The sequence below is a fragment of the Equus asinus genome, chromosome 1 (assembly GCF_041296235.1).
Source record: "Equus asinus isolate D_3611 breed Donkey chromosome 1, EquAss-T2T_v2, whole genome shotgun sequence".
NCBI classification, from domain to species: Eukaryota; Metazoa; Chordata; class Mammalia; order Perissodactyla; family Equidae; genus Equus; species Equus asinus.
The window spans coordinates 179,303,079-179,330,483 of record NC_091790.1 but is presented as its reverse complement, the minus strand read 5'-3'; the positions used below and the strand labels follow the sequence as shown (position 1 = coordinate 179,330,483).

The window sequence follows — 27,405 nt, the reverse complement described above, 5'->3', positions numbered from 1 at the left end:
TTTCCAAGTTCTTAAGATTAGCATGAAAGACAAAGGAAGCAGTAAGTTTACATATTTAGTTCCCTGATAGAAACAAAAAGCATAATACAGAAATGCACTTTAACATGATATTTATTTTTCCCATTATTAAATTTTATTTTATAATTTTAAATTATAATAACATAGAGCTACTGCTCAAGGTTTAGAATAAGTAAACATCTAAAACAATTGCTAGCACTATTACTTTATATTTTATGTACATGGCTTAGCGATGGCTTCTTCTGGTTCCCTTTCCTTGACGAGATTGTCATTTCCTTTTGCTTGGTTGGTCAATCATTTACAGCTTTTGTATTTGTACCCCTTAGAATTCCATACCCAACAGACACTTGAGAAACTTTAGATTAATTTAGCCATCTCCAGAAAGTCTTTCTAAATTGTGATTAGAAATAAATTTCCAATGTATAAGATCATGAGTTTCCCTCAATCTGATCGGACAGAAGTCAAAATAAAGTCTAAACAAGACAACTGTATTTTAGACAACTTTTGACATCAGCATATGAGAACTTCCTCATTCTTTTTTAAAACCGAATGCTATCCCATTGTACAGATGTTCTATAGTTCATTTAACAAGCCTCATATTGAGATACATATGGATTTTTTCCTCCCTCCTCTTTTTTTTTTTTTTGCAAATTATTTGTTGACAAAACCAGGATATTTCTCCCATAGAGTTCCCTAGGATCTGGATTTTGGCTATTATATCCCTGACATGTTATTCTGCATTTTCTTTTGTTCTTTATGTTTCCTGTGCATTGGTATAGGCCTGATCAGATTTCAGTTCAATTTCTGGAAAGGTTTATTCTTAAACTGGTGTTACATACTTCATTTAGGTGGTACGTAATATCTCATTTTATCTCTTTTTGTGATGTTAGCGGCCCTTGAGGATCAGGGCCTAGGCCCATTTATTCATTGGGAATTGCAAAATGGTCGTGTTCCATCATACGTTCTTCCTTCATTGGTTTGAATGAGAAGAAACTTCCCTTCCTCCACTACTTGGTTACCTTGAGGCACAGTTCACACAGGAAACGTATAATACATGGTTGATTCTTTCCCTTTATTTACCAGTTTTCAGAGTAATGAGTTAATTCCTTAACATCTTCAAAGGTGGTTAACAAAGGTTTTTCTCTAGCATAGTTTTGACCTCATGGATTTAAATATATTTGATGCATTTCAATCCATTGCAGTTATTTCTTTAGTGATTCTCGAATGTTCCCTTCTTTGGCAGTGGGAGACTCCTTAAGTTGGTGCGAGAGCACTTTTGATACAATCCTAGGGATCCTCGATAGTATCCTGGCTTTATAGTATAGTAAGATATTCCAGACTCATCTTGTACATTTCCTGTCTTAGACCTGGAATCAGACATTTTCCTAAGAGGCTCGGTTTCTTTTATGGGTAAATGATATTTAGATATTTAGAGTAGAAGAGTTAAAGGTACATTGTTAGTAGATCCGTTAACAGTTTTTCTTCCATGGGGTGAAAAGAAGCACTGACTGCCTGATACCAGGATCACTATACTTGTGGGTTACGCTTTTCTGTAAATTAGTAAAAAGAAATTTGGTACAAAACAAGTCTCCTGTATGTTCTGCTGAGATCTAATCAGCAGATAATTAGTTTAAGTTTCAAGAGAAAAGGATTCAAAGCCTAGGTACTTCTGTGTGATAGTGAGTAAAATATTTTACTACTCCGAGTCATACATAATTTCTTCTACTTCAAAATAGAGATAATATTACCTACCACAGCTTTTATGGGGACCAATATTGAAAGCACTTGCTAATGACAGCTGACATTTGCTAGGGGTTTTTTATGTGCCAGGTCTTATGCTAAGTATGTTACCTACTTGATATCATTAAATCTGTGTAACAGGACAAAGGACCCCATTATTATCTCCTTTTCATAAAAGAGAACACTGAAGATTAGAGAGGCTGAGTGCTTGCTGTTTCCATGAAAGAAAGTCAGGAAGATCGTAAGAAGCTGCGCTCATTAAGCAGTTTAGGAGGTAGATGTCCTATCCGGGAGCAGCGCGCCACATCAAGTCCTCAGAGAATCTGTAGCTGGAATATCTGCAGGTTGACTGAACAGAACCAGGAGCAGTAGCCCAACTTCATAAAAAAACGCATCAAATTTGTGGTCAAAAGCTGAACGAATATATTTGGATCCTGTTACATCAGAGTTACGGTGGAAAGAAAACTCGGCAACTGAGAGTCCAGACTGGGCTCTTTCACAAACTGGCTCTTTGACTTTGCCAAGTGATTTATTCTCTTCAGGCCTCAGCTCTTCAGAGGAGTTAAACTATGTGATTTCAGAGGCTGGTGTGCTAGGATAAGAATAGAAAGGCAATGCTTGAGAATGACTTTGCAATAACTCACTATTAGTGTGCAGAGTTAAAAAAAATCTCTTATAAGAAATTTATAGCTTCTACCAATTCAGGCTTTTGAATCATTCATTGATTTATTCATTCAGAATACTTATTGAGCACCTACTGTGTGCCAGGCACTGTAGCAAGGAGTGTTCTAGCAGTGAACAAAATGAAGTCTTTATTTTCCTAGTTTATATCCCAGTGAGGAAAGGCAGAAAATAAACAAATATGTAATATACGCTTTGTCAGATGGTGATAAATGCTCAGACTAAAGAATAAAGAAGGGAAGTCAATGGTGAAGGAAGGATCCAGCCCCAGTGCCTTCTTTGCTCTCCCTCAAACCCACGAGGCCCACTACTAAATGTGCACCAGCTAAGTCATTCGCCCAGAAGACCCTTTCCCCAAGTATCCTCATGGCGAACTCTCGCATTCAAACAGCATCTGCTCAATGAGGCCCAACACATGGAAAGCCCAACCTCCCCCACTCTGCTCTCTATTTTCTTTCCCATAGAGCTAACATATGACATAAATTGCTCATTTGTATGTTTAATGTCTGACTCCCTCAGCTGGAATGTAAGTTCCAAGAAGGCAAGGCTCTTTGTTTTGTTCAAGAACGCATATCAGGGGCCAGCCTGGTGGTAAGTGGTTAAGTTTACACATTCTGCTTCAGCGGCCTGGGGTTCGCCAGTTCAGATCCCAGATGTGGACCTACAGATGGCTTATCAAGCCATGCTGTGGCAGGTGTCCTACATATAAAGTAGAGGAAGATGGACACTGATGTTAGCTCAGGGCCAATCTTCCTCAGCAAAAAGAGGAGGATTAGTGGCAGATGTTAGCTCAGGGCTAATCTTCCTCAAAAAAAAAAAAAAGAATGTATATCAAAGCCTAGAACAATGCCCAAGAAGAAACAATGCTTAATAAATTGATTAATCTACAAATTGATTAATAAGTGAATGAATGAATTAGGAGGGTGATCTAGAAAGCCTTCTCTGATGACGTGACTAAATAGTAAAAGCCTCACGTTTAAAGATCAAAACTTAAGGAAAAGTGCTAATTAAATTGGCTTTATCTAGTTGATAGACTATTATGTGATCTTTAAAATGATATTTAAATGATATTTATGAAGCTTATGAAATCGCATGAAAACTACTTACATGGTTAAGTGAAAAATGGAGGATACAAAAGTATGTCTATATTATTATTACAACCACTTAAAAAAAGTCTTTAGAAGAAATGTGAGAAATAAATATACCAAAAGTTACCAGTACATGTTATAGTGATTATTGATGATCTCCCTTATTATTTTTCCCATTTTAGAAATTTTCTATAATGTGATTGTATCATCTTTCATGTGAAAATAAATTTAGTTCTTAAAAAGGTAATCTATGTAATGCTACCTCCCATTCAGGGTATTATAAAGACTTTCTGTTTTATTTGTATTTTACATTTAGAAATTACATCTTAACAATGTCAGTAACCTCTGACAAGCAGGGACCCAGAGTTGAAAAGAGCAAATGTTTCATAGAAAGACAAAAGAAGTGGAGGAGGTTGAATCAACTCTCATGCCTTCTATAATAGCATCGTCTATCTTGAGTTTACCTTCCAAGTAGACTGTCTCCAGGGGAAGGAAATCCTATCAACCGAAGGTGCCTCTTTAGAGAACACAAGGCACAAGTGACTATCAATAGAACATAACATCAGAAAGAGAAAAGCGGGCGCTGGCCCAGCGGCACAGTGATTAAGTGTGCACATTCTGCTTCGGCAGCCCAGGGTTTGCTGGTTCGGATCCCGGGTGTGGACATGGCACCAATTGGCACGCCATGCTGTGGTAGGTGTCACACATATAAAGTAGAGGAAGATGGGCACGGATGTTAGCTCAGGGCCAGTCTTCCTCAGCAAAAAGAGGAGCATTGGCAGCAGTTCGCTCAGGGCTAATCTTCCTCAAAAAAGAAAAAAAGAAAGAGGGAAGTTTTCTCTTAAGTGTTTCAATTAATTTGCTGATCAAGGGAAGATAGTTGAAGATTAGCAACATGTATTAAAAACCAAAGTATGCATGGGATGTGTTATTCCATTTACTTCTCAGAGTAATTCACTGAGGAAGGAACTATATTACCAAGTTTCAGATGAAAAAATGGAGAATATAAATAACTTGCCCAGAGTCACACAACCAGATGGATAGCGAAACCATAATTCAAATTAGATTCACACTAACTCTAAAACTGCTACTCAAAACTCCTATTTAAGGGTCAAAATATCGACTATTTCTTGACAGACCCCTTTCCAAAAGTAGTTCTGGGTCCTTTAATGTCATTTATTAAATTTTTTTTGAGGAAGATCAGCCCTGAGCTAACATCTGCTGCCAATCCTCCTCTTTTTGCTGAGGAAGACTGGCTCTGAGCTCACATCCATGCCCATCTTCCTCTACTTTATATGTGGGACGCCTGCCACAGCAAGGCTTGATAAGCAGTGCCATGTCCGCACCCAAGCTCCGAACTGGCAGACCCCAGGCTGCCAAAGCAGAACATGCGAACTTAACCACTATGCCACCTGGCTGGCCCCTATTAAATATTTTTTTAGTAATGATTTTTGCTTGCAGAACACATCCACCGCATTTTTTATTAACATGGCTCCAGTTTCCAGATCTAGAGCAATGTGGGACTAGCGAGCATAAATACTATACAAAGCCCTTCACAGTGTTTAAATTGCCAGTTTGTAAGGGAAGAACTCATGGCGGGTGAAAGAGGCGCCATATTGGAACAGATGCTTTGGCAGTGGGTTGGCTACATCTCCCCTCGAGTCATTTCCTGCGCCCTCATGAGCAGTCGCCTCAGGAACTGGTTCTGCGCTCAGTGAGCCCAGGCAGGGAGCAGAAGCCTAACCTGGACCTAAGGCTGGAACAGGAACTCTGCATTGGGCCCTCTTCAGGGAACTAGGCGATCGAGTCACACTCGGAGGTGACTCTGTCTGTTGAATCAGATAATTACTTAATAATCTGTCCTTAAGTAAATTGATAGCTAGAAAACCAGTCTTTGAAATCAATAATTTAATATTTACATGTATACTTTTACGGATATATGTTCATATAAAGATTAAAATATATTAGCTCTGGTTTAAATACCACTTATACATTCCAGTAAGAAAGGAGAGGGCATTGATTTTACTCCTGGATCTGGTTTCTTAGTTAAATTGGAGCCAAATAAAATAATATGTTCCTGTTTATGTTAAGTGACCTATATAGCGTCTACTTATAATACCTCTCAATGGATTTCGTAAGGGAAAAAAATTGTCATAAGTTTCACCTCTTCCCTAAGTGACTACTCTAGAGGCCACACACTTCCCTTTAAACCCAATTATCTCACAACTGAATGCTCTGATAACCTGCTAAAAACAGAGGATATAGTGTTATTAGTGAGCCAGAAAAAGAGGAAAGCCCAGAGCAGCCATCAGCTGTCTTCATTTCTCTGCAATCAGCCCCTTCGTATCCCTGATAACACTGACAGGAAAATTTCTCTGCCATCATGGCCAGGTCTGTATCAGATGCTTTTCCTTCCACAATAAATTCTCCATCCTCGGAGGCCTCTATGTAGTAACTTGCAGGGTTCAAATGAAGGTAATCAGGAGCTTTCCACACCTTCCTCAGGCATCTCCCGTTGTTCCTGCACAGGTGGAGGCTGCACGCCTCGGCGGCTCGGGTCACGTTGACTATGTAGCGCCCTAAATCAGAGCTCACAAACTGCTTCACCTTTGTACAATTGCCCTAGAAATGTAGAAACAAATGGGTTTTAGTGTTTTTTCTGGTACTGATAGGGTTAGAGCATCTAGGCCCACAAGGCAGCTATTACGACTTGATTGAAAGCTAAGGGCTTGGTTCCAGTTGGTGAACTCAGGCTCAGGCACTACGACAAAGGGACCGCGATCAGGAAGAGTGAGCGGCTGAAGGGACAGTAGATGGAGAGCCTGTTACAGGAGGGCTAAGCAACTGAGCTTGCAAGTGGGTCCCAGAGTCAGCATATGTGACCTTGCCTTCTTCCAGTTTACATCCTCTTTTTTCTCCTTCTAGCTCCCAAGATAATGGGTGTGAAATAAAAGTGGAACAAATTAGTAATCACACCAGAGCTGCTGTCCTCCAGCCACCTTTCAGATGTGTGGTACCTTTCATGGTTTTGTGAGAATCTGAATCGTCATATTCTACCGATTTATTGCTGACATAACATATAGCCCTCTGGATTTTCCTGGTACTAGTGCTCAATAGCGACTTCTCTGGGCTCTATCCTGTATATAATTCAAACATAGGAAAGCCAGGAAGGCTGACCAGGTCATTATTTTTGTGGTTCCTGTTATGTTCTAAACTGAGGCCACCTGGTTTGTACACTCGGCTTCCTGATGAAGCTCTTCTCATGTCACATGTGCTGGAAGGGAAAGATCACACTGGGGAGTCAGGATTGATCCTCACAATTCCTACCTAAGTCTCACATGTGGACAGAGGAGACTTTTAACCTTATATTGTCACAAATAGTTTCATGAACGATATCTCAGTAGCGACAAATTGAGCCTGTGAAATTCTAAGAATAGTATCAGATCATCATGAATTTGCAAAAAGTTTTATTTAAATGAAGTGTTTAAGATACAAATATTATAATTCAAGGCAAACTGTATTACACTATAGAGATATAAATAAACAACATCTGGAAACACAGAAGAGATCGTGATTAATGCGGATTGGGGAAGACTTCTGAGTAAATAATATCTGAGCTGGGAGAAATTTCAGGAGACATATAAGTCTTATTTTAAATGCTATGAATTTTTGGCTAATTTCTCCACAGAAGAAAAATAAGTTCAATGTGGAGATTAAAAAGTCACCATCTGTTTCAACTTCTCAAAATAGGATATAACACATTTTATGTAGTGATTAATACAAGGGCTCCAGAGTCAAAGTGTCTGTAATGTCAGCTCCATCACTAACTAGCCTAACTAGCTGTTACCCTGGATAGATTTCCTTATCTATAAATGAGGAAGCTAGTCTCTACTTCCTAAGGGTTATTATGACCACTAAGTGAGTAAATCCAAAACAAGAAATCACTTAGCACAATCCTAGCATATAGTGAATATTCAACAAATGTCAATATTATAATTACTCTCTTAACAAAAGTTAATAATATTTATGAGCTCCATCTATGCATCAGGCACTGATTTGAGCTTTTATTCTAAAGCAAGTTTACTGTGCAAGCCACAAGAGCTCTTATTACAGTGAGCTCTATAGGAAAACAGAGCAAATCCTTGGAATAATGTTAACTATACCTTCAAGGTACCAACTTACCTCAGATGAAGTTAAATTCATGTCTCCCCAAATAACAAAGCCTGCAGCTCCCAAGGCAGCGCTTTCTCCGATGGTACTGATTAGATCTTGCTAGATGAAGAGTAGAGTTTGTTACTCATCTGAATACAAAACAACCCACCAGAGACTAGGATTGGGGGCTGAGTTCAATATAATAGGATGACACTACTCTCCACTTTCTTGGAGTAACACAAATGTTGAATGAACTAAGGCTCAAAAATGACACTCTATAATCATATGGAAAAACGTATTAAATATTTTTAAAGGAAAAGTTACATTTTGCCAAACAGGATATTATTCTGAAGACAATTAGCCTGTGAATAGCCACCAAAAGTTGTTTAATCGAAGCTTACTAGGGGCATATACACAAAGCAGCTATATGTATATGACTCAGAAACAGAATCCAATAGTTAGGAATGCCTGGCCTTCCTCTTAGCTAAGTTCCTTTTCCAGTTTGCAACACCCCCCTGAGAACTTCACCTCTGCAGTGACTCGTGTCATTTGGATCCAAGGCCAGGCAAAGGAACACAGTGTTAAGAACTTACAGGCTCTCATTTGGTCCAACCCTTATATTTGGTCCCTGAAACTATTTGTCTTTACTTTTCAAAATACTGTACTTAATGGGGTTTATTTATGACTCATCGAGTCATGCTAAGGTTGCCAGAATTTTCTCCGTATGGTTAAGATAGATGAAAACAAAATTTCAGCAGGGGGAATTTTGGTTTTGTAATCCTAAAGGATTATTGTTTTAGTGTTTAAAGATTAACACGGATCTAAGCCATTTCAGAGGGAAATTAAGAGTTGAATGTATGCAGTTGGTTTCCTAATTAGGTTCCTACAGGAGGTTTCCTAAATAAGTTTGTTAAATTATAATTTGTTTCCCCACTGTTTAGGACACTAAGCATTTACCTCTTATGCCAATGGTGAATTTCCATCAGTTATGTGCTGGAAAATGTAAGTGGGTGATTTGGTGGAAAATAAAAGCAGAACTTCTAAACTATATTTTGCCTGGGGCATTATATACTCATCAATACTTGAGAGAGAAATGTCCTTATCTAACACTTTTATAGTCCATTGAAATTAACGGTTTTACAATTTCCGTTTTTAAAGTCTTTTTTTCTGGGAGATTTTCAAAAAAAAGAGGAGATTTTGGGTTAAACTAATTTCCCTTTCAGGCTCACATCCATTTCCATTTCCCATGACCGAAATGTCTGCTGAATAGGTCAAAGCTGAGATGACAGGAAGGGAGGAGTTTTTGTGAGGCTCAAATGAGCTAGTGTAAGTGAAACGGTTTTGAAAATTATCCATGATACGATGCATTTGGGGCAGAGGAAGAGGCAGCCACGCAGTGCCTGGAACGAGGACTCTGCTGGGTCCAGGTCCACTGCCTCTTTTGGCAAAGACCTAAGGGAGCAGAGCTCCTCCCTCCATTTACTTTGAAACTTCCCTGAATACAGTGATGCCATAGTCACATGATGTGATCAGAAGGTCTGTAATACCCCGACGGCCTTCTATGAATTCCTATTACGTGTGTGTTACAGTTTTTCAGCTGTCTCACAGTTCTTGGATATTCTGTTCCTGTTTTTTTTTCAGTCTTTGTTCTTTGCTCTTTGGAGCTTTCTATTGAGATATCCTGAAGCTCAGGGATTTTTTCCTCAGCCATGCGCAATCTCCTAACAAGCCCATCAAAGACATTCTTCTTTTCTGTTACGGTGTTTTTGATCTTTAATATTTCTTTTGGTCCTTTCTTAGCATTTCCATCTCTCTGCTTACGTTGTCCCTCTGTTCTTGCATGCATCTACTTTATCCGTTAGAGCTCTTAGCATATTCATCATAATTGTTTTAAATTCCCAGTCTGATAATTCCAACATCCTTGTCATATCTGAGTCTGGTTCTGAGGCTTGCTCTGTCTCTTCAAATTGTCTTATTACCTTTTAGTATGTCTTGTCATTTTTTTCTTGATAGCTAGACATGATTTAGTTTTCTTTTGATAAGCAGATAGCTCATCCTGGGTACAACCAGCTGCTATAAATAGCCCTTCAGCAATGAGCTAGTAAGATGCGAGGGCAACGGAAGGCTTCTGTAGGCCTATGAGTAGGCCTCAATCTTTTAGTGGGCCTGTGCCTCTGTACTATGAACTTCACAAGTGGTTTTCAGCTGTTTTTTTACCCCCACTCTGAGGTGGGACAGGCTGGCTAGAGGAGGCTAGAGTTGAGTATTTCTCTTCTCCCACCTGGAAGGCTAGAGCCACCTAGAGCTGAGTATTTCCCTTCTCCAAGTCAGTTAAGCTCTGATAAGACCCTAGCACGCTTAGCTCTGGTTAAACAGTTTCTCCTGAGGACAGACCTTGTTAAGAAGAACAGAATGCTCCAGAATATTCAAAATGGTTTCTTTCCCCCTCCCTCTGCCAGATGTAGGATGGAATTTTTCTCCCATATTTACTGCACAAACCTGGTAGAGATCCAGGAGGTAAAACTCACAAAAGTGCCCCTCCACGCCCATCACTGGGTCCCCTGGAGTTTTCGTCTCTCAGACTTGTCCACACTGAGCCACCAGTAATTCATCAATTACAGTTCAGGTTTTCCTACTCAGGCACTGGTTCCCGCAGAGGTTTCTGCTCATGGGTTTCTGATCTGGTAAGTTGTGATTCTCTGTATTCACCGTCTGTCTCTACAATTTTGAGGGCAGCAATTTGCCCTGTGTCCTCACTTCTCTTGTGAGTCTAAGAAGAATTGATGTTTTCAGTTTGTTAACTTTTTACTTGTTAGGAAGAAGTGGGAACTTCCTAGTTTCTTATATGCCAGACTGGAAACCGGAAATCTCCCATCAATTCCTTTGGGTTAAGGCATTGTCATCAGAGGAAGGAGGGAGACATAGCATTTACATTTTGTATTTATAGGTTATTGATTATTAATCAGTTTTGATCAACATTTATAGGTTATTGAGGTTATTGATCTCATATTCAGTAAGTAAGGAAGCTACAGATGTTTGTGGTGAAAGCTATACATTCTAAGGTTGATATCAGGAGAGAATGTTAGTTTCTTCCCAATGTGTCCTTTAGTGTCATTATCAGAGAGAGTTTATTGAGACTGATTCAAAATTGCAAGTCTTCATGCGCCTGTTGACTGGAAGTGAGCAGGCAGCAGAAGATATTAATACAAATTTCTCTACCAAATTAGCTTACTGTCCCTTAGCTGAGAGAGGGGTCCTGAATGAATCACAGAGCAGCCGTGTTTGGGGGACCGAAAAAGCAAGAGCACTAGTCAGTGAGGGAAGTCACAGGTAGGATGCCTCTGAGAGTAGATTGGGACCACCTGAGAGCATGAGCCACATGAATGATGTCGCATGAAAGGGGAAATAAAGGAACAGCGCATGATGTAATGGCAACAAATCTCCCAGGTCCTAACACAGTATAGGACTGCCTTGCCCTACTTGTGATCTTCGGCTTGAATCAAGGTTTTGGAAGTAGAGGGTGGGGCACCCAGAGGACTCATTCTCCACACTTGGGTTTCAGTCCCTAACACTTTTATCATAGTGCATGTAAGTAAGGTACCCACTGTGGGGAGCTGGAGCGCCACTAATGAGCTCCCTTTGTGTGTTAACAGAGGGAACATTAATTAGTTATAGAGATAAACATCTTTAAATCTACAGTCAAGAAAACTCCTTTCATTATTTTTTAAAGCATAGCATCAAGTTGTATCTCAGTTGTATTTATGTATAGGTGGTAGGAATCTTCTGCATGGACTGGGGTGTTAATGCCCCCATATCACCTTCCAGGCCGTGGCTGCTGACTGAGATTCCATTCTTAGATATTCCCCTTTCAAGTTTAAGACTTTGACACCTGTTAAAAAGCGATAGCTATACTACCTATATTTTTGTAGTGCTTCAAATTTTCATATGTTTCCTCATTTGATTTTCATAATACTTTTGCTAGGCAGTTAGGGCAGGTAATACTTTCCCATTTTGTAGATTAAGTCAATGAGGCACTGACGTCTGGAGAGGTTAAAAGATTTGCTACTATTGGTAAATTATTTTTCTAATCCTATTCATAAGTGTGTGTACACACACACACACACACACACATTCTAAAATGCAGATATCTTTGGGAAAGTCAGAAATGGAAGCCATTACTAGTCATTTACAGTTTGGTATAAATGAATATCAGGTTTTTAAAAATTTGTGGGCAGATTTTTATGGAGGATAGGGTAAAGGGGTGGGTAAACTGATGGTTCAAAATACTTGGAAATACCTTTTAATTCAGAAAGTTTTCAGAATGATACTTTGGGATTGTCAAAGAAAACTGTTTAGAGATGAGAAACCTGACTGTTGTTGCTTGTTCCCTTAGAACAGAAGCATCTCTGAGGTAGCTATTCAAGAAGGAAGCTTACCCTGGATTTGCAGAATGTTCAGAATGTAGCAGTAGCGTAAACTAATCTTTTGAAATGAACACTTTGTCCCTTAAAGTTTATTGTTTCTTCCAAAAGTAACTTTATTACCACTAAAGAAAGGAACTTGTGTGAGCCAAATATAGAAAAGGAAAAGAAATTTCACAGAAGAAAGTGGTATTTAACTTTCAATTTCAGAGTCAAGACTATTTTGTAAAGATTTAGATAATCCTTTAAAACCTTCCAGATAACGTTAACTATGTGTCATTCTCAATCATTTGTTGCTGATTTTTCTAGGTAGTATGAATATCAGTTCACAAAAGAGACTCTTTTCTCTTACTCATCTCATTAAAGGCGTCAGAGGCACAGTATTCACCAAATCCCGATACTGCGTGTGTCATTTCTCCTTGAGTAAGCTCTACGATCTACATGCTCCACAGATGCCTCCTGCTCACGGGAGAGCCCTCCCCTGAGTGCTTCTGAGCCTCCCCCTTTGGATGCCCAACACTCAGAACGTCTTTGTATTTTAATACATGCTGGTGAATTAAATTTTGTGATGGTGGAGAAAGAAGAAATGCCTCTGTTAAAATTTGACAAACACTTGGTATCCAGTTATATTGTAGAATACCACTGCTTCACAAATGTGAAGGTCTGAACAAGTCCCAAGTCTTCTCATCATAGAAAGTATACACATAATTATCCAAGTCCAAAGATTACAGCAGCAACTACTTTCCCTAGAAGTTTTCATTCAAGTGACAAGAGTAGCAAAGGGAGAAGAAAGGAGAGAAAATTGGGCTGAAATTTCATCTATTTTAAAAGTTACCCTTGTGGTGAGGTTTTTGACTACATAAACGACTGAAGTAAAATAAACGGATAGAATAAAACTTCTATTTGTAAGTTTTAACCTAGAGTTACAAAAACATCTACTAGTGATGAATTTCTTATTGAATTTAGAAACTCACACCACTCTTACCTACTTTCCATTTGTTGTGGTCATAGAGTCAAGAATAAACCAGATGGCTATATCTATAGATTTGCCAACTTTGAGCAGATTTGCAACTCACTTATACCTTTTTTAAAAACATCTAAAAATTTTTGAATTGTAGTATAAAACATATAACATAAAATTTACTCTTAACCATTTCTAAGTGTACAGCTCGGTAGTGTTAAGTATATTCACATGTTGTGCCTCCCTTATATCTTTTGTTAAGGCTGGCATCATGCATTAAAAGGAAAACAGTCTTTTTTCTCTTGACATTTTAGATGGTGGGGCCAGAAGCAGGGATGCCTTCAATTCCACGTCTACATGAGTAAGCCAACTATTCCATTTTAAAACGTCCTCTCTGATTTTCCAACCTGTCTACCACCAACCATTCTAATAACCTTCCAAAGGCAGATTGTAAGGCAGTGGAATCCACGTTAGGAGGAGGAAGGAAGAATTGCCGATTTGCACTTTAATCCCTTCCCCCTTATTGTGGTCCTTAAAAGAATAATAATGAATAAGATAATCAAAATTCAGTTTCCATAGATGAAGAGTCTAAATGGATGACTAGTCAAAGGAAGAATTATGCTCCTATCTAACACCATTAATTGGGAATTCTTCAAAGAATATAATTAACAAAGAAATGTCTCTTTCAGAGATAGGGAGGAAATCCCCCTATCTTTGGCAAGAGTTGTCTTACCTTAGAAAGAAAAAATAAAGGTTCGTCTCTGTAGCCTAGTCTTGTGTAGACAAATACAGGCAGAGCATAATCGTGGGATGTCATGGTGGAGATCCTCATGGATTCATGCACCCGAAATTGCGAGAAGCGCAAAATGTTTTCGCTGTCTCCAAGAGATTTCCTGACACCAATAGAAGGATATAAAGCAGCACTGCTGTTCCAGAGCCAAGAGAGCTCATTATTTCTCAAAACTTCCTCTTCTGGGCATGACCCAGTATAGTTCGGGGCATAAATATTATAATTGTGGCAATCAGGATATAAATAATAACCCCAAAGGCCCTTGGGTCGGCTCTTAATTCCCAATTCGATGGTTTCCTTCATAAAAGCTTTTGCACTTTCTTCAAAGGTTGCTTTAGCTAAATATTCAATATCAGTAGCTGATACATTCTCTTGCATATCAGAAATAAGCTTTCTTGACTTCTGTCTGTAGACATCTTTTGTGTTCCAGTTCCGGGCCCACTGGGGTCTCCAGTATTCCCAGTCTATGACAGCAAGTCCACTGAAATCTTCAGCAGGGATGTAGTAATTAATATCTTCGTCAGCTTTTTCTAGGTGTACTTGCAAACTTATGTTCTGGGGGAGACCCCCATTAACAGGAACCCCCTGTGATGTATACCATGGATAGTATCCCAATCTGTTGACATAAAATATAGTGACATTTTGCCCTCTAGCCTTGGCCAGTGGGCTTCCAATCACCTGAAACATTTTCAGATTTAGTCTTATATTATATTTTATCAAACACTGATCTGTTGGAGCATTCCATGCAGCTATAAAAGGTTTCCTTTGATAAATTGGAAGTCGGGCAGGTTTTAGAGAAGAGATAGACTTCAGAATGAAAAATATAAGCAGCCATGATGTGAGATGTATTGGTTGAACAACACAAAACCTGAATTGTCCTTCAGATAACAGTTTCATGATAAGAAAAAAGTCTTATCTTCTGTTTTAACACACTCTGGAAGACCTGTGAAGAGATTTAATTTTCTGTTAGTGATAATTTTGAAGAAAAAGATTCAAATATTGGATGGATATTACTATTGTTGTTATATAGCTATATTTTTAAAGTGCGTTTTATTTAAAGATCTTAAAGAGGCCTATAAATAAACAGAGATATGGATGCAGGTGTAGAGACCTAGCTTCTATTCAGGGGCAAGCAACACAATTCAACACATATTTACTGAGCATCAGACCCTGTGTTCAGGATACGAGATGAGTAAGATGTGGTCCTTGCCCTCAAAAAGGCTCATGAGCAAATAAAGATGTAAAATAATATTCGCTATCATTTTGGAGCACTCATCAAATCCCAGGCACTGTGCTTAAGTACTTTATAAATATTTATCTCATTTAATCTTGTAATAACTTTTTATTATTTCATTAAATAAGCCAAAAGGTCCAGATGCTTTCCCAGCCTTCCTTGCAGCTCGGGTCCTGCTATGTCGCCGTGGCCAGACAATTAGGTGCATCCTATTCTACACTTTGAATCGAGATCTTGGGAATCAAAAAGACTGAAAGGGGGTGGTGCTAGTGGTGACCAAAATTCCAGTGTCCAGGATAGGCAGTGCATGTGGGGGCATCCAGAACCTGACATCCATAGTGTCAATGTCAAGTGGCAGAACTGTCCTCATGGGACAGCACTTTTCTGCTCAAGTCAGTGAGGTTTTCTTTTGGTTGCTTACAACCAGGAACTCTGATTGACAGAGGTTCTTTCCACGGAAGCTTCAGCTTGTGTTATTTCCTCCAGTGAAGCCAATCACTGTGAACTGTATGTTGCCTGTAATTATCATTTTTAACCACCAGGTGTTACCAGCCAAACTTTATAGCATTTCCCAGGCCTAAGACACTGAGGTAAGCAAAAATTTTAAATAATTTATAAAACATCATTCAAAGACATTTAAATCCTAAGTAAATGGATATACACAAAATGTCGATTTTTAAAAGCTATGAAGGTAGATATTTTCTTCCTCTGTTCATTGAATAAATATCTGTACTCCTTCACAACACAAAGATGAATAAGATTACTCCACTTAGTAACATGAAATATAATAAACTGAAGGTATAAATTATGGTTTGAAGAGAACAGTATTTTCAAAAGAATTTAATTTTATAAGTACAAAAAGAGTTGTGGTCCTCAATATGGCCCCATATCTTTGATCATTTTATTATATTCTGCCTCAGGGTAAGAAAAATAGATTTGGATATGTGATCATTAATAGGAAAAAGAAAAGCTCTTCTTTTCATATTAGAGAAGGCTATATATATGTACAAAAAAAATCTATTCTACCAGAACACTTCCTGCTTTCAGTTTTATTCAAAACATAGCTTTCCACTGATTATTGTTTCTTCTTTGGTCAGCCCCCTCATCATTGCCACAGAATAGCTTCATTCATTTATTACAAAGTTACCAAGTGATTCTTTTCTCCTATCCCGGAACATTATTCTTTTCCTGATTCCAGTTAATGGAAGGTACACATTGCACGGCAGGTGGCAGGCAGAGCTCCTGATAAAACGTATGGATACACAACAAATGCAGGCAAAATAAATAAATAAAATTTGGTGCCTATGTCTTCTGTTTGCTGTGCGTCTCAGGTTTCTGCTTCCCACACAGGCAGCACCCTCTGTCATGCTGCTAATTAAACATGGCTTGCTAGGAGGAGATCCCTTCACTGGGCACCTCCCAGACACTTTTCAGTCCCCTGCCCCCATCAGGCAATCATTAGCTGTCTGCTTCTCCCACCCTCCTTCCTTTGCCAGGGAGCCTCCCAGGCCTGCCCTTTCCGAAAGTGCCCTTTGCTTCTGAATTCCTCTAGACTCCTTTCCCTCACCCCACCCACGCCACCAAAATCCCCATTCCTGGGCTCTACTTGTATCTCAACTAGCTGTTAGAGCCTCGCAACCTGTGCAGTTATCCACACTCAACCATGAGTCACCAACAGCAAACTTCCTTATCTTTCTCCCTTGCCCCTCTCATAATCTTCCTGGGAAGGTTTGCTCCTTTAAACAAATCTCTACTTGATGGAACTTTGGGAAGAATTCTCACGCTACTGAGGGTAGAGATGAGTGGGGAGTTTAACTTGGACTTCTCCGCTAAATTTTATCAGCCAATTTTCTCTTCTTAGGAGTAAGGTTTGTTCCGGGGACACATATGAAACACTAGTTCTCTTCCTTCAACAGGGAAACTTCTGGGAAGACATTTTAAAGGCTCCTGGACGAATGATTTCCAGCAAAGTGAAACATCTGTGAAAGGCAGAGGGTAAATGGAAGGAGCTTTCTCCTCAGATGCCTCCCCTGGTGGAAGGAAGAGCCACAGTGAGGAAGGTGTGGCTGCTACTGCTTTGACCTTGGCTTCACAGTTCTGACCTTCTTAACCCACTGAGAGGGGAAGGTGACAAAAACAATAGAGAGGGCGGACTGCCTTTTATCAAGCAGGCCTCGTACCTCACCTTGTTCCAGTTCCCTGGTTCTGACAGTGAAGGACCATGAAGGAATGGGGTCCTCTTTGAGGAGAGAGGCCTGCCCTGTACAGATAAAAGAGTCTGCAGAGAAGGCTCTGCCCCCTGCTTATTCCTCTTTCCTCTCTCCCTCCTTCCCCACAAAAGCTTACCTGCTCATGATAAATTTTTAAAAAAGCAACCCCCACATTTCAGAAGCTGGCCATACTCACAGCTGGGCCAAAGTATTCTCCTCTTAGAATAAACAATCTCACAAAATACCAACCTCAAACAAATTTACTCTCAGACCACAATAGGATGAAACAGAGCATGACTACATTCTCATCTTGTCTAACTACAGATAAGAACAAGGTCATTGTGCAACCCACAAAATACCGAACATCCCTCTCTCTTGCTGTATGAATGACTGTCATTCTTTACCCAATCAAAGGAATGCCCCTGCTTTCTGACAACATCCAATCTAGAGAAAATCCCCATTTTCTTAGACCTCTGCCAAATCACCCAACTAATACCTCAATTTTATAACAGGTTCTTTCTGATCCCTTCGTGCTGAGACATCCCACAGTTCCCCAGGGAGTACATTTTCCCTGGCTACAACAAGTAATCAACCCAATTCATTTAACTGCAGGTGTGTTGCTCGTGGTCTTTGGGGCACTGATGACTGTGTGAAGGCAGAGGTACTTAGTGTGCAGGAAATTTTTATTGAGCACCTTCTATGTACTAGGCTCCTGTTCCAAGTACTAGGAATACAATAAACAGAACAGACAAAAACGCTGCCTTCACAGAGCTTAAATTCTTGCAGAGGGAGACAGACAATAAACAAGATGAGTAAATAAAACATATAGTACATTGGAAGGTGGTAATAGCAAAGAAAACAAATAAAGCAAGGATTCATTTGAAAGAGGAAGTCCTCAGTGAACCGAAGGAGGAGTGGAGAGAGCCTGGAGGATGTCTGGGGAAGCATGGGAGAAAAGCAGGAGCAAAGGGCCTGAGGCAGGAGCGTGCCTGCCAGGTTTGAGGAGCTTCAAAGGGTCCAGTGACTAAGTAAAAGGGACAGAGAGATAAGAGAGGGTCTTGTAGGGCCTTGTTGGGACTCTGGCTTTCACTCTAAGTGAGATGGGAAAGAATTAGAGAGTTTTGAGAGAAGAATGATATGGTCTGACTTGGGCTTAACTGGATTCCTCCGGCTGCCGTGTGGAGGCAAACCTGGAAAGGAAAGGGCACAAGAGAGAAGCAGCCGGAAGCCTGGAGGGAGGCTCTTCCAATAATCCAGGTTCAGAGACAAGAGCAGTGCAATCCAGTTATTTAGAGGAACTGCACAGTATTTTTAACAATTGCTGCACAGAAAAATAATAACACTATAAATGAGTAAGTTAATCCTGCCAGTTTTGCCTTAATTTTTTTTTTTTGAGGAAGATTGTCCCTGAGCTAACCACTGTGGCACTCTTCCTCTATTTTGTATGTGGGACACCACCACAGCATGGCTCAATGAGCTGTGTGTAGGTCTGTGCCAGGTATCTGAACCTGCGAACCCCGGCTGCCAAAGCACAGCGTGTGAACATAACCACTATGCCATCGGGCCTGCCCCAGATTTGCTTTGACTTTGATTGCCACTCTAACTTTCTGTTCTCATACACTGAACATCGTTTTTCTTTCACATGGCATGATGATCCACATTGGTCTTTAACATTAGAGGGAATACTCTGGGAAGGCTTTTAAAAATATACACACACACAGCCCTCTTCATATTAACGTATTCGTGGAAGGAATTAATTTTCCTAATGTACAATTCTTCTGGGGTTTTCTTTTATGATCTTAGGATTTTGTTTTCAAAACTTTTAAGATGGCAAGTGTCTGCCCCTAAATCCATAAGGGTTTAAAAAGTTATCCTGAAGGTTATGATCTCCGTTTTTACTGAAATTAAAAATGTGATGTTTTATTTCCAACCCTTAAGGAAAGTACTGACAGGAGTGATATTTTGTTGCCAGTAAAAAAATACGTAAATATTTATCAGAATGGAAGACAGAGCGGAGCCACTGAGTTCAGAGCTGCGTCCTCCGCTCTGCAGAGCTGATTGCTAGCCTGCTTTCTAACAATAGCTTAGGAGAGCAAAAGCAGATAATAGGCTTCCTTTTTTTCTCTGAAGGACATTACTGCCTTAGTCTGATTGTAATCAATGTCCTATCCTGATGATTCTTACATTCTTCTCTCTTGGAATATCAATACCATAAAAGCTAGCTCTAAGCGTTCCAGCAGAAGAAAAAATGTATTTTAATGGATAGAGTTTTCTCAATTAAGTTTTTCCCATACATTTTTCTTAAAAACTCGGTGCCTATTGGTTTACAATATAATCTACTATGTGATAATTTCTTTAAGCCCCACAATGCATCATTAGGTACTGAATTTTATTATAACTCTATTTCATGTCATTATCAGAGAACACTGGTGTCCCTCCGTCTGAACAGCTTTTAGAACTACTGTGTTATCTTCAGTGTGCAAAACTGCTTCCCTTCCAGTCTTCTTAAAAGTAAGCATAAGTTTTGTAAATACATAAAAATGACTATTTCAGTGTCTCTTGGGCTAATGGAAAATTCACTCTTCAGTGTGGAAGGCCACATTTTTTATGAAGCGAAAACATTTTGCATTTTAAGAAATGGAATCTGAAAGAGAATATAATTATCTTTATATAAGAGTATATACTTAGTCTTTGTCAAAAAGTATTACTTCTCCTTTAGGACTTGAAATTTCTTGCAGCCAAGATCAACAGCTTTCTTGGGAAAGCACACAAAGTCTTGGGACCACATTTTGAATAAAATGTTCTCTCTGTCAACCTGTTTTTAACTAAGCTCCTTAAAATAACATTGTTGATTTAAATCCTCAGTTTTCTAATTAAAGTTTTTAAACTGTAAACCAATCTAGTGATCTGAGAATATTTTTAACTCCTTTCAATGTCCATAGTCAAGATTATAATTTAAAATACCCCATCCTCCCCAAATATGGCCCAAGCCATTGACCAGAAGAGCTGGGATACCGGGCAGGGTAAACAGACAAACTAGGAATCGGGAGCTGAGGCTGAACCTTAGGCCTGAGGACTGGAATGATATTCAAAAGTCAGGAGATTTTTGAAAACAGGAGAGTTTGATCCAGATTCTCCAGATCCTAGATCTCAACATCAGGGTGCAAGATTGAGTGGAAGGTCAGGCACTGGAGAGGCCAAAGGTCATGGCCAGATGACATTGTTTTGTTTCAGGTTAATGTCTTAATCTCAAATTGTGCCTCAGTCCTGATAGGAATGGCTTGGAAACTAGAGTTGACCTGACTTTGCAAATGTCACCCATCTCATTGTACAAGCAGACATGTCTTATCAAGGTACAAAAGTTGAGCAAAGTGAAAAGCTAGGCATGGACTCCAAAGTGTGCAATGAAGAAAGAGTAAAGGAGTATGGTACATTCCTGATGAAACAGAAGATTAGAAATTTCTATCTGAATTACAAAACCTTTCACCTAGAAATTCTTCTTCTGTGTTTCTCATTGCTGCATTGTCTGTAATGACCAAGGTGGGAAACAAATGTCCCTCATTAAAGGAGTGGTTAAGTAAATAATGGCTTTCCAGACAATGGAATACTGTGCAGCTGTAACAGAATGATACTGCCTATGTATTGATATGAATATTCACCAGATTTTATAATTATTCTTTAAAGTTTATATTTGTTTTATACGTGTGTCTGTATATGTACTTAAAATTTTTAAAAAGCAAAATATATATAGAATGCTGCCATTATTTTTCTGAGAAAGGGAAGTATGTATATACTACATGCATATGTAGCAATTTGTGTACTGAGGAATTTCTCTGGAGGGGAACTCAAGAATTGATTACATTGCTTAGCTCCAGGAAGAACTGGATGACTGAGAGAGAGAAGTGGCTAGAGTTGGGTAAGATGCTTTGGGAGGCAAGTTCTTTTGGGGTACTGTACCATGTTGATGTAGCAGTTACTCAAAACCATTACTTTATTTCAAAAACTAATAAAACACAAAAGAAGATGCAAACTGATTTGACTACGAGGAATCAGTCATGGCTTCCTAAACAAGGTAACATCTGAGTTGGATTTTATTACAAGGATCATTTTTTATAATGTTATTTGAGAAAATGATATGCTTTTCTGCAATCTGGCAAGAAAATCTTTTTTCAGGAAATGAGAAGCGTTTTTTGTTTTTTTGTAGTTGAAGTAAACACCATCAGCCAGAGCTTTAAGTTACCACTCTATTCTGACATGTGGCTATTAAGAGCTGATTATGGGTTGGTTAATTACCTATGGTAAAGGAAAACTAATAGTGATTAATGGTTTAGTAGATATTCAGTAGGAGCACAGAAGATAGGATTCAAGAAATTGATCAGTATTATTAGGCAGCACAAAATGCAGGGCACAATACCGGTGCATTATTTATTACAAGTGGAAAAATATGCTGTAGAGTAATAGGCCTTCTCCAATTGTAAACAATGCAAAACTCTAGTTACAACAATACTAGTATTTGGAGGAACTGGATATGCAAAAGATGCTTTGGTTGTTCTTTCTTGTTTTCTTGACTATGTATTAGTTTTGGTGACTCATCCAACCTAATTTTAAATATCTCAGAAAACTAGATTTCACCTATTCAACTCCAGATCATTTTTCTTGGATTGTCTTAAGCACTTCAATTATCCAATTGTATGAAGATTAAATTCTGACCTTTTTTTTAATTCTTCAATGTTTATGGCATTATTTTTGTTTCTTTATTCTTCCTCACACTTTCCTCTTATAAATCCTTTCTCAAATCTTATTGCCTTCCTTGAATTCTGTCCAACTACCTTGGTGTGTTTACAGCACAAAAAAGAAATCTCAGTGTAGTATAACAGAAGTCAGTAGGAAGCAGAGGTTAAAATTTTAGACTCCAAGGCTAGTTACTATTATCAGCACACTAGAAAATGTTTCATTGTCTCACTCATTCCAGCAATAGTCATTTTTTAATCTTTGTTGTTTTAATTTTTATTGTTTTAAATTGCCTTTCCAGCAATATTGTCTTTTTTGGGCGTGACATGGGTATGATGATAAATACTCATAGTATTTTATATATCCAAACATACTACTGATGTCTATTCTTTGCCTACGAGCTGAAGTCTCAGCTTTTGAAAATTATGCTTATGAACTACAACTTAAATTCAGATTTTTAAATTTATGAGTATGGGATGGAATCTTGCCCACCCACCCCCATTCTTCTATGCTTCTCTGCTACTCTGTAGCCCTCTGGCTGACATTTTCACACAAGACAACTTTTCTAATCAAGATGGCAAGTCCTCTGAATCGAACTGCTCTCTGGACATCTCACCACGATGGTCTGACCTCCTAGTACTCAGTAGATTTATGCTTGAGTTTACAATGCCCTTTGACCTTGAAACTAATATTTCTTACCCGAAGTATCCCTGTCAACCTTCAGTAAACTTGACTATAAGCTTCAAACCCATGAAAATTAAGCAATCTGAAAAGGCTGTGGCACATGAAGAAAGTCAGAGTTTGTTAAATTATGTTTCCATGTATTTTTCTTCACTTTTTATGTTCAGATCTTGTACGATTAGCTACATGGATATCTCACATCTCCTTCTAAGGCAGTGGCTTCCACTTCAGGTACACCTGCTGGATGAATGATGAAGCTCTTGATGTTGCAAATGACTGTGCCAGTTAGACTAATCTCCACCAGGTCTTAATAATAGATAGTATGTATCGTGCAACCAAGTGGATTATGCTTTGTTTCTTAAAAAAAATAAACTATTGAGATACCAAATATACTAGCTAACTAATCAATACTTTGCACGCATTTTAAAGAGATCATTAGAGAACTTGTTCTCTACTTTGGTTGCCCATTCACACTATATGAGAACTGTGTCGCACTTTGTAAAGAAAGTTGTTTCTGTATTAATTATAGTTCCATATGCTAACCATAAATGTGGCTTACCTTTTCATACAAAGACTTTTTAATTCCTTAAAAATAAAGTTTATTTATTCAAGAACATTAATTGCATGCAGTCTAATTATACAAACCATATAACTTGAAAATATTTTGAAGTGAATTTTTATTTCCAAATGTAACCTTGAGATGGTCTCCTAATACAATTGGAAAATTCAGAAATGTTCCAATCACAGGTTGAGGGTGGACTAAGGATGCAATAAGGTTGTTCTGGAATGCCTACAACAAAGGCAGAGTAATTATAGCCTAGGATAATAGCCAATTCTTGAACCACCCAATATAATTTGTCTAAGAAATAGTGCTCCTTAAGGAGTGGGATTTATTTTTTTCAAATATACTCGATAAGAGGGAACATGGGATTCATTCATTTGGAGTTATTATGAACATTGGACCTATGCTTAAATGAAAGGCACTATTCTGTGAAAAAGACAACTGGAGATTGTTCCTGTTAGAAATTCACAGCACCTACTATTCTATTATACGTAGACAAGTTCAAGGAGTGTGCTAAACTTAGGAGACTAAGGTTTCAATAAACAATTAATTACAGATAATGAGGTAAGTTTAAATATAACTTTAATTACTGAATTTTCTAAAGCTTTTCCCAAGAAAAAATAAGGTTCACATAAAAGTTTGTTGCTACGAAAATATGGTATATAGTATGATTCTCAAAAAAAAATCATGAAGAATACGAGTCCTGAATCTCTGCACATGAATTTTTTATAACCTGTTATTTTTTAGAATTTTCTTAACTTTCTCCATTTAACAGCTTTCCAACTCTTTGCTTGTAATTTACTTAAATGTTAAGAAACTGTGAGGGCTTCAACAAGAGGTCTTCCTTCCATCATCAAACTGAATTCTAATTTATAAACAAGGCTGAAATAGATCATGTGACAAAACTTTCTTAGATAGTACTACAATATCAGTATATATCATAAGATAAGTACAGTATACCCTCCTTATCTACAGTTTTGCTTTCTGTGGTTTCAGTTACCCATGGTCACCAAGAGGGGGGGCAGATGATCTTCCTTCTGACATGTAGTCAGAAGGTCGATGGTAGCCTGATGCTATGTCACAATGCCCATGCCATTCACCCCACTTCATCTCATTGCATAGGCATTGTATCATCTCACATCATCACAAGAAGGGTGAGCATAGTACAATAAGGTATTTTGAGAGAGAGATCACATTCACATAGCTTTTATTACAGTATATTGTTATAATTGTTCTATTTTATTATTACTTATTGTTGATCTCTTACTGTACTTAATTTATAAATTAAACTTTATCATAGGTATGTATGTATAGGAAAAAACATAGCATATATAGGGCTCAATACTATTGTGATTTCAGGCATCCACTGGAGGTGTTGGAACATATCATCTGAGAATAAGGAGGGACTACTGTATCTTGATTAACAACAATTCTACGTTAAAGTTAGTTACACAGGAGCTGGCAGTGAAGGAGTTAAAAAAATCAAGTTTTATTGCCTAAACTATCTTATTCAACTCATGATTTTTCAGATCTTTCTCTTTACCTTTGCTATACGTAGCCACAGAAGTACACAGCTTTTTTCTCCATCAATAGGAAACTTTTTCCTTCTTATTAAGGTACCATTGGTTTATAAAATTACATAAATTTCAGGTTTACATCATTATATGTCAATTTCTGTGTAGACTACATCATGTTTACCACCCAAAGTCTAATTACTATCCATCACTGTACACATGTGCCCCCTTTTGCCCCTTTCGGAAATATCTTGACTTTAAGATTTTCGCTCTCCAATGGATTAAATTATTTAAGATTTATCTTTCTCCTATTGTTTTGCTACTTGTTATTTCTTTTCTGGAAAATCTAAGTCTATCTGTATGTATTTGTATGTATATATCCTCTTCGCAATTACTAAGAGATTTTCTTATTTGAACTGCCTATTGGTTATCATCTCTAAATTGTCAGTGCCTGTATTAGTATTTGGGGAAAAAATTTTAAACCTATATTTATGACAAAAAAATACCCATTTTCTGAGAGGATACGTATTTCCTAAAAAATGCAATATTTGTTCCAAATAACAGTCTTCTAATACTGCCCATCATGGTAGGTATGATAACTATGGAACACGTCTTTGAAAACTTCATTAAAGATCATGCAAAAAGAAAATCTGTATCACGTAAGGAAATGCACTTATACTCTAAAGAAAACCATTTATGTCTATAAGATTAGCATGAGGAATTCTTCACAGCTATCAATTATAAAAAATATTAAACTTGTCGCTCTGTCATAAAGCCACATGTTCCTAATGCTTATTAACAGTTAGTTCACTAACCCGCTTTGGGGAACACATTTGATGCTATTGTAAGTTAAGTATTAGGTGATGATAACAAACTGCAACATACTCCAGAAAGCTGCTTTTCGGAGAAATTGTACATGTAGAGGAGAAATAAAACCAGGCTTGAATAGTTATTAAAGTGAGAATCATTTTTAAATATAAACTTATAATAAATAACTGAAATTTAACACAACTATCCATGACAAATGTATTTTTTAGGGTGCTAGGTTCATAAAAGCAAGCTCACATTTTGAGAGGTACCATATTTGAAAAGTAAATAAAGTAAGTTAGGCCAGAAAAGAAATTGCGGTCTTCCAAAAAATGAAACAAAATTAGTTTTTTTTCTAGCTCCTCTAAGAAAGCGTATTTCTAAAAACAGTCCTTAAATTTTTTCAAACAAAATAAAAAGTATATTTTACCTTTGCTTTTGTTTGCTGCTGGTCCTTTAGTCACCTGATGCAAAGCAGAGGGTGAGTGGCCTTGTGGCGGTTCAGAGAAACATGTTATTACAGGGGTGACTCAGTGCTCCAAGTTACACTGGAGGCCTGCATTAAATCTCTTTATAACTAAAGTCAGACTCTCTTAAAAGCATATTGGTATAAGTGGCCGTTGCTTTCTGAAAACACCCCAATTTAAATTCACTTTAAACGTAAGAAGAAAGAAAGAAAACTTTGATTGAGACTTTAGTTGGGAAATAGAATGGTAGAGAAAACTTTGTATTTAAAAAATTTCCAGATTAAAGAAAAACAAAGGGTCAAGTGCTTTGCGTACTATGATATATATTATTTTAAGAATAGGTCCTAATGTGCTATCCTTGATGATAATGGAATAATTAACTGTTAGTGGGGCATAAGCTATCATCCTGAGTAATACAACATTAATTTACCCAAACTAATGGGTCAAGGTGATGTACTGAGCACAGGTATTTACTGCTTCATCCTCAGTACATGTCCTTAGAAAAAAATACACTATGAAGCTGAAAACAAGAAGCAATGACTGGACTCAAAGACTGAAAATCGATGAAATTGAATCAGAAATTTAAATTAAAGAACAAATCAAAACAGCAGAAAGTTATTCCAGAGGTATGAGCTGTCCCTTCCATTGGAGGGAAAAACCCTCAGCACAGAGAGAACAGATTCAAAAAACCAAAGTGCATGGAGGACTAATTATCAGAGCAATCAATTAAATATTGCTTCCAGTATAGCAGAACCAGTCAGACCATTCAACTTCCCAGAGGATGTAGAATGACAAGTAGCAGAGTCATTAGACCCCAGGACATTTAAATATAAGAAAGATCTTCTTAGGCAGGGCTCAGAGTTTGACAGTTGGACCGCATACAAACACGGAGCTGAACTAGATAGAACCGGGGGTCTCCCCAGCAGACATGGAGGGGACAAAAAAGGAAAGGCTGCTCAACCCACAAGGGAATTACACTCCTCTTCCATGATAATTTTCTCCTTACTTTGATGATTGTGAGGGTTCCTACCAACCTGCCTGTTATCTGCTCGCAAGCTCCAGAATCTTACTTGTCAGAGTGCCTCAGCTCCTCCCAGGGTTCCAGTTCATCCTCCCATCCAACATAAGAATTTTGAGTAAACATAGCCAATGAGTGAACTATGACAGTTTTTTCAGTCATTCCGGTCCTTCATAAATATAAATGGATGACAAGGATTCACCAAACACTAGATACAGACCAAAAGTATGAAAGAGAAGAAATGAGTAAAGGGAATAACTTATCCCAGAGGAAATGGAACAGAATAAAATGAATAACAGTAACAATAAAAAAAAATCTAATTGATATTCT

The 27,405-nt window shown here is 38.1% G+C and overlaps 1 protein-coding gene across 2 annotated transcripts; it reads right to left on the bottom strand.

The window, feature by feature from the left end:
* Positions 1–780: 780 nt before the first annotated feature.
* HYAL4 (hyaluronidase 4) lies at positions 781–26,068 on the bottom strand. Of its 2 annotated transcripts, XM_070512715.1 has the most exons (5): positions 26,021–26,068; positions 13,795–14,794; positions 7,710–7,799; positions 6,024–6,149; positions 781–2,350 (listed from the first exon to the last, which is right to left on the bottom strand). In XM_070512715.1, exons 2-5 carry the CDS (start codon positions 14,746–14,748, stop codon positions 2,336–2,338), a joined length of 1,185 nt encoding a protein of 394 aa, XP_070368816.1. In that variant the 5' UTR covers positions 14,749–14,794; positions 26,021–26,068; the 3' UTR covers positions 781–2,335. The 2 variants fall into 2 exon arrangements, with proteins under 2 accessions (XP_070368816.1, XP_070368811.1); XM_070512710.1 differs by lacking the exon at positions 781–2,350 and having other exon boundaries at positions 5,599–6,149.
* Between the last annotated feature and the right edge of the window lie 1,337 nt (positions 26,069–27,405).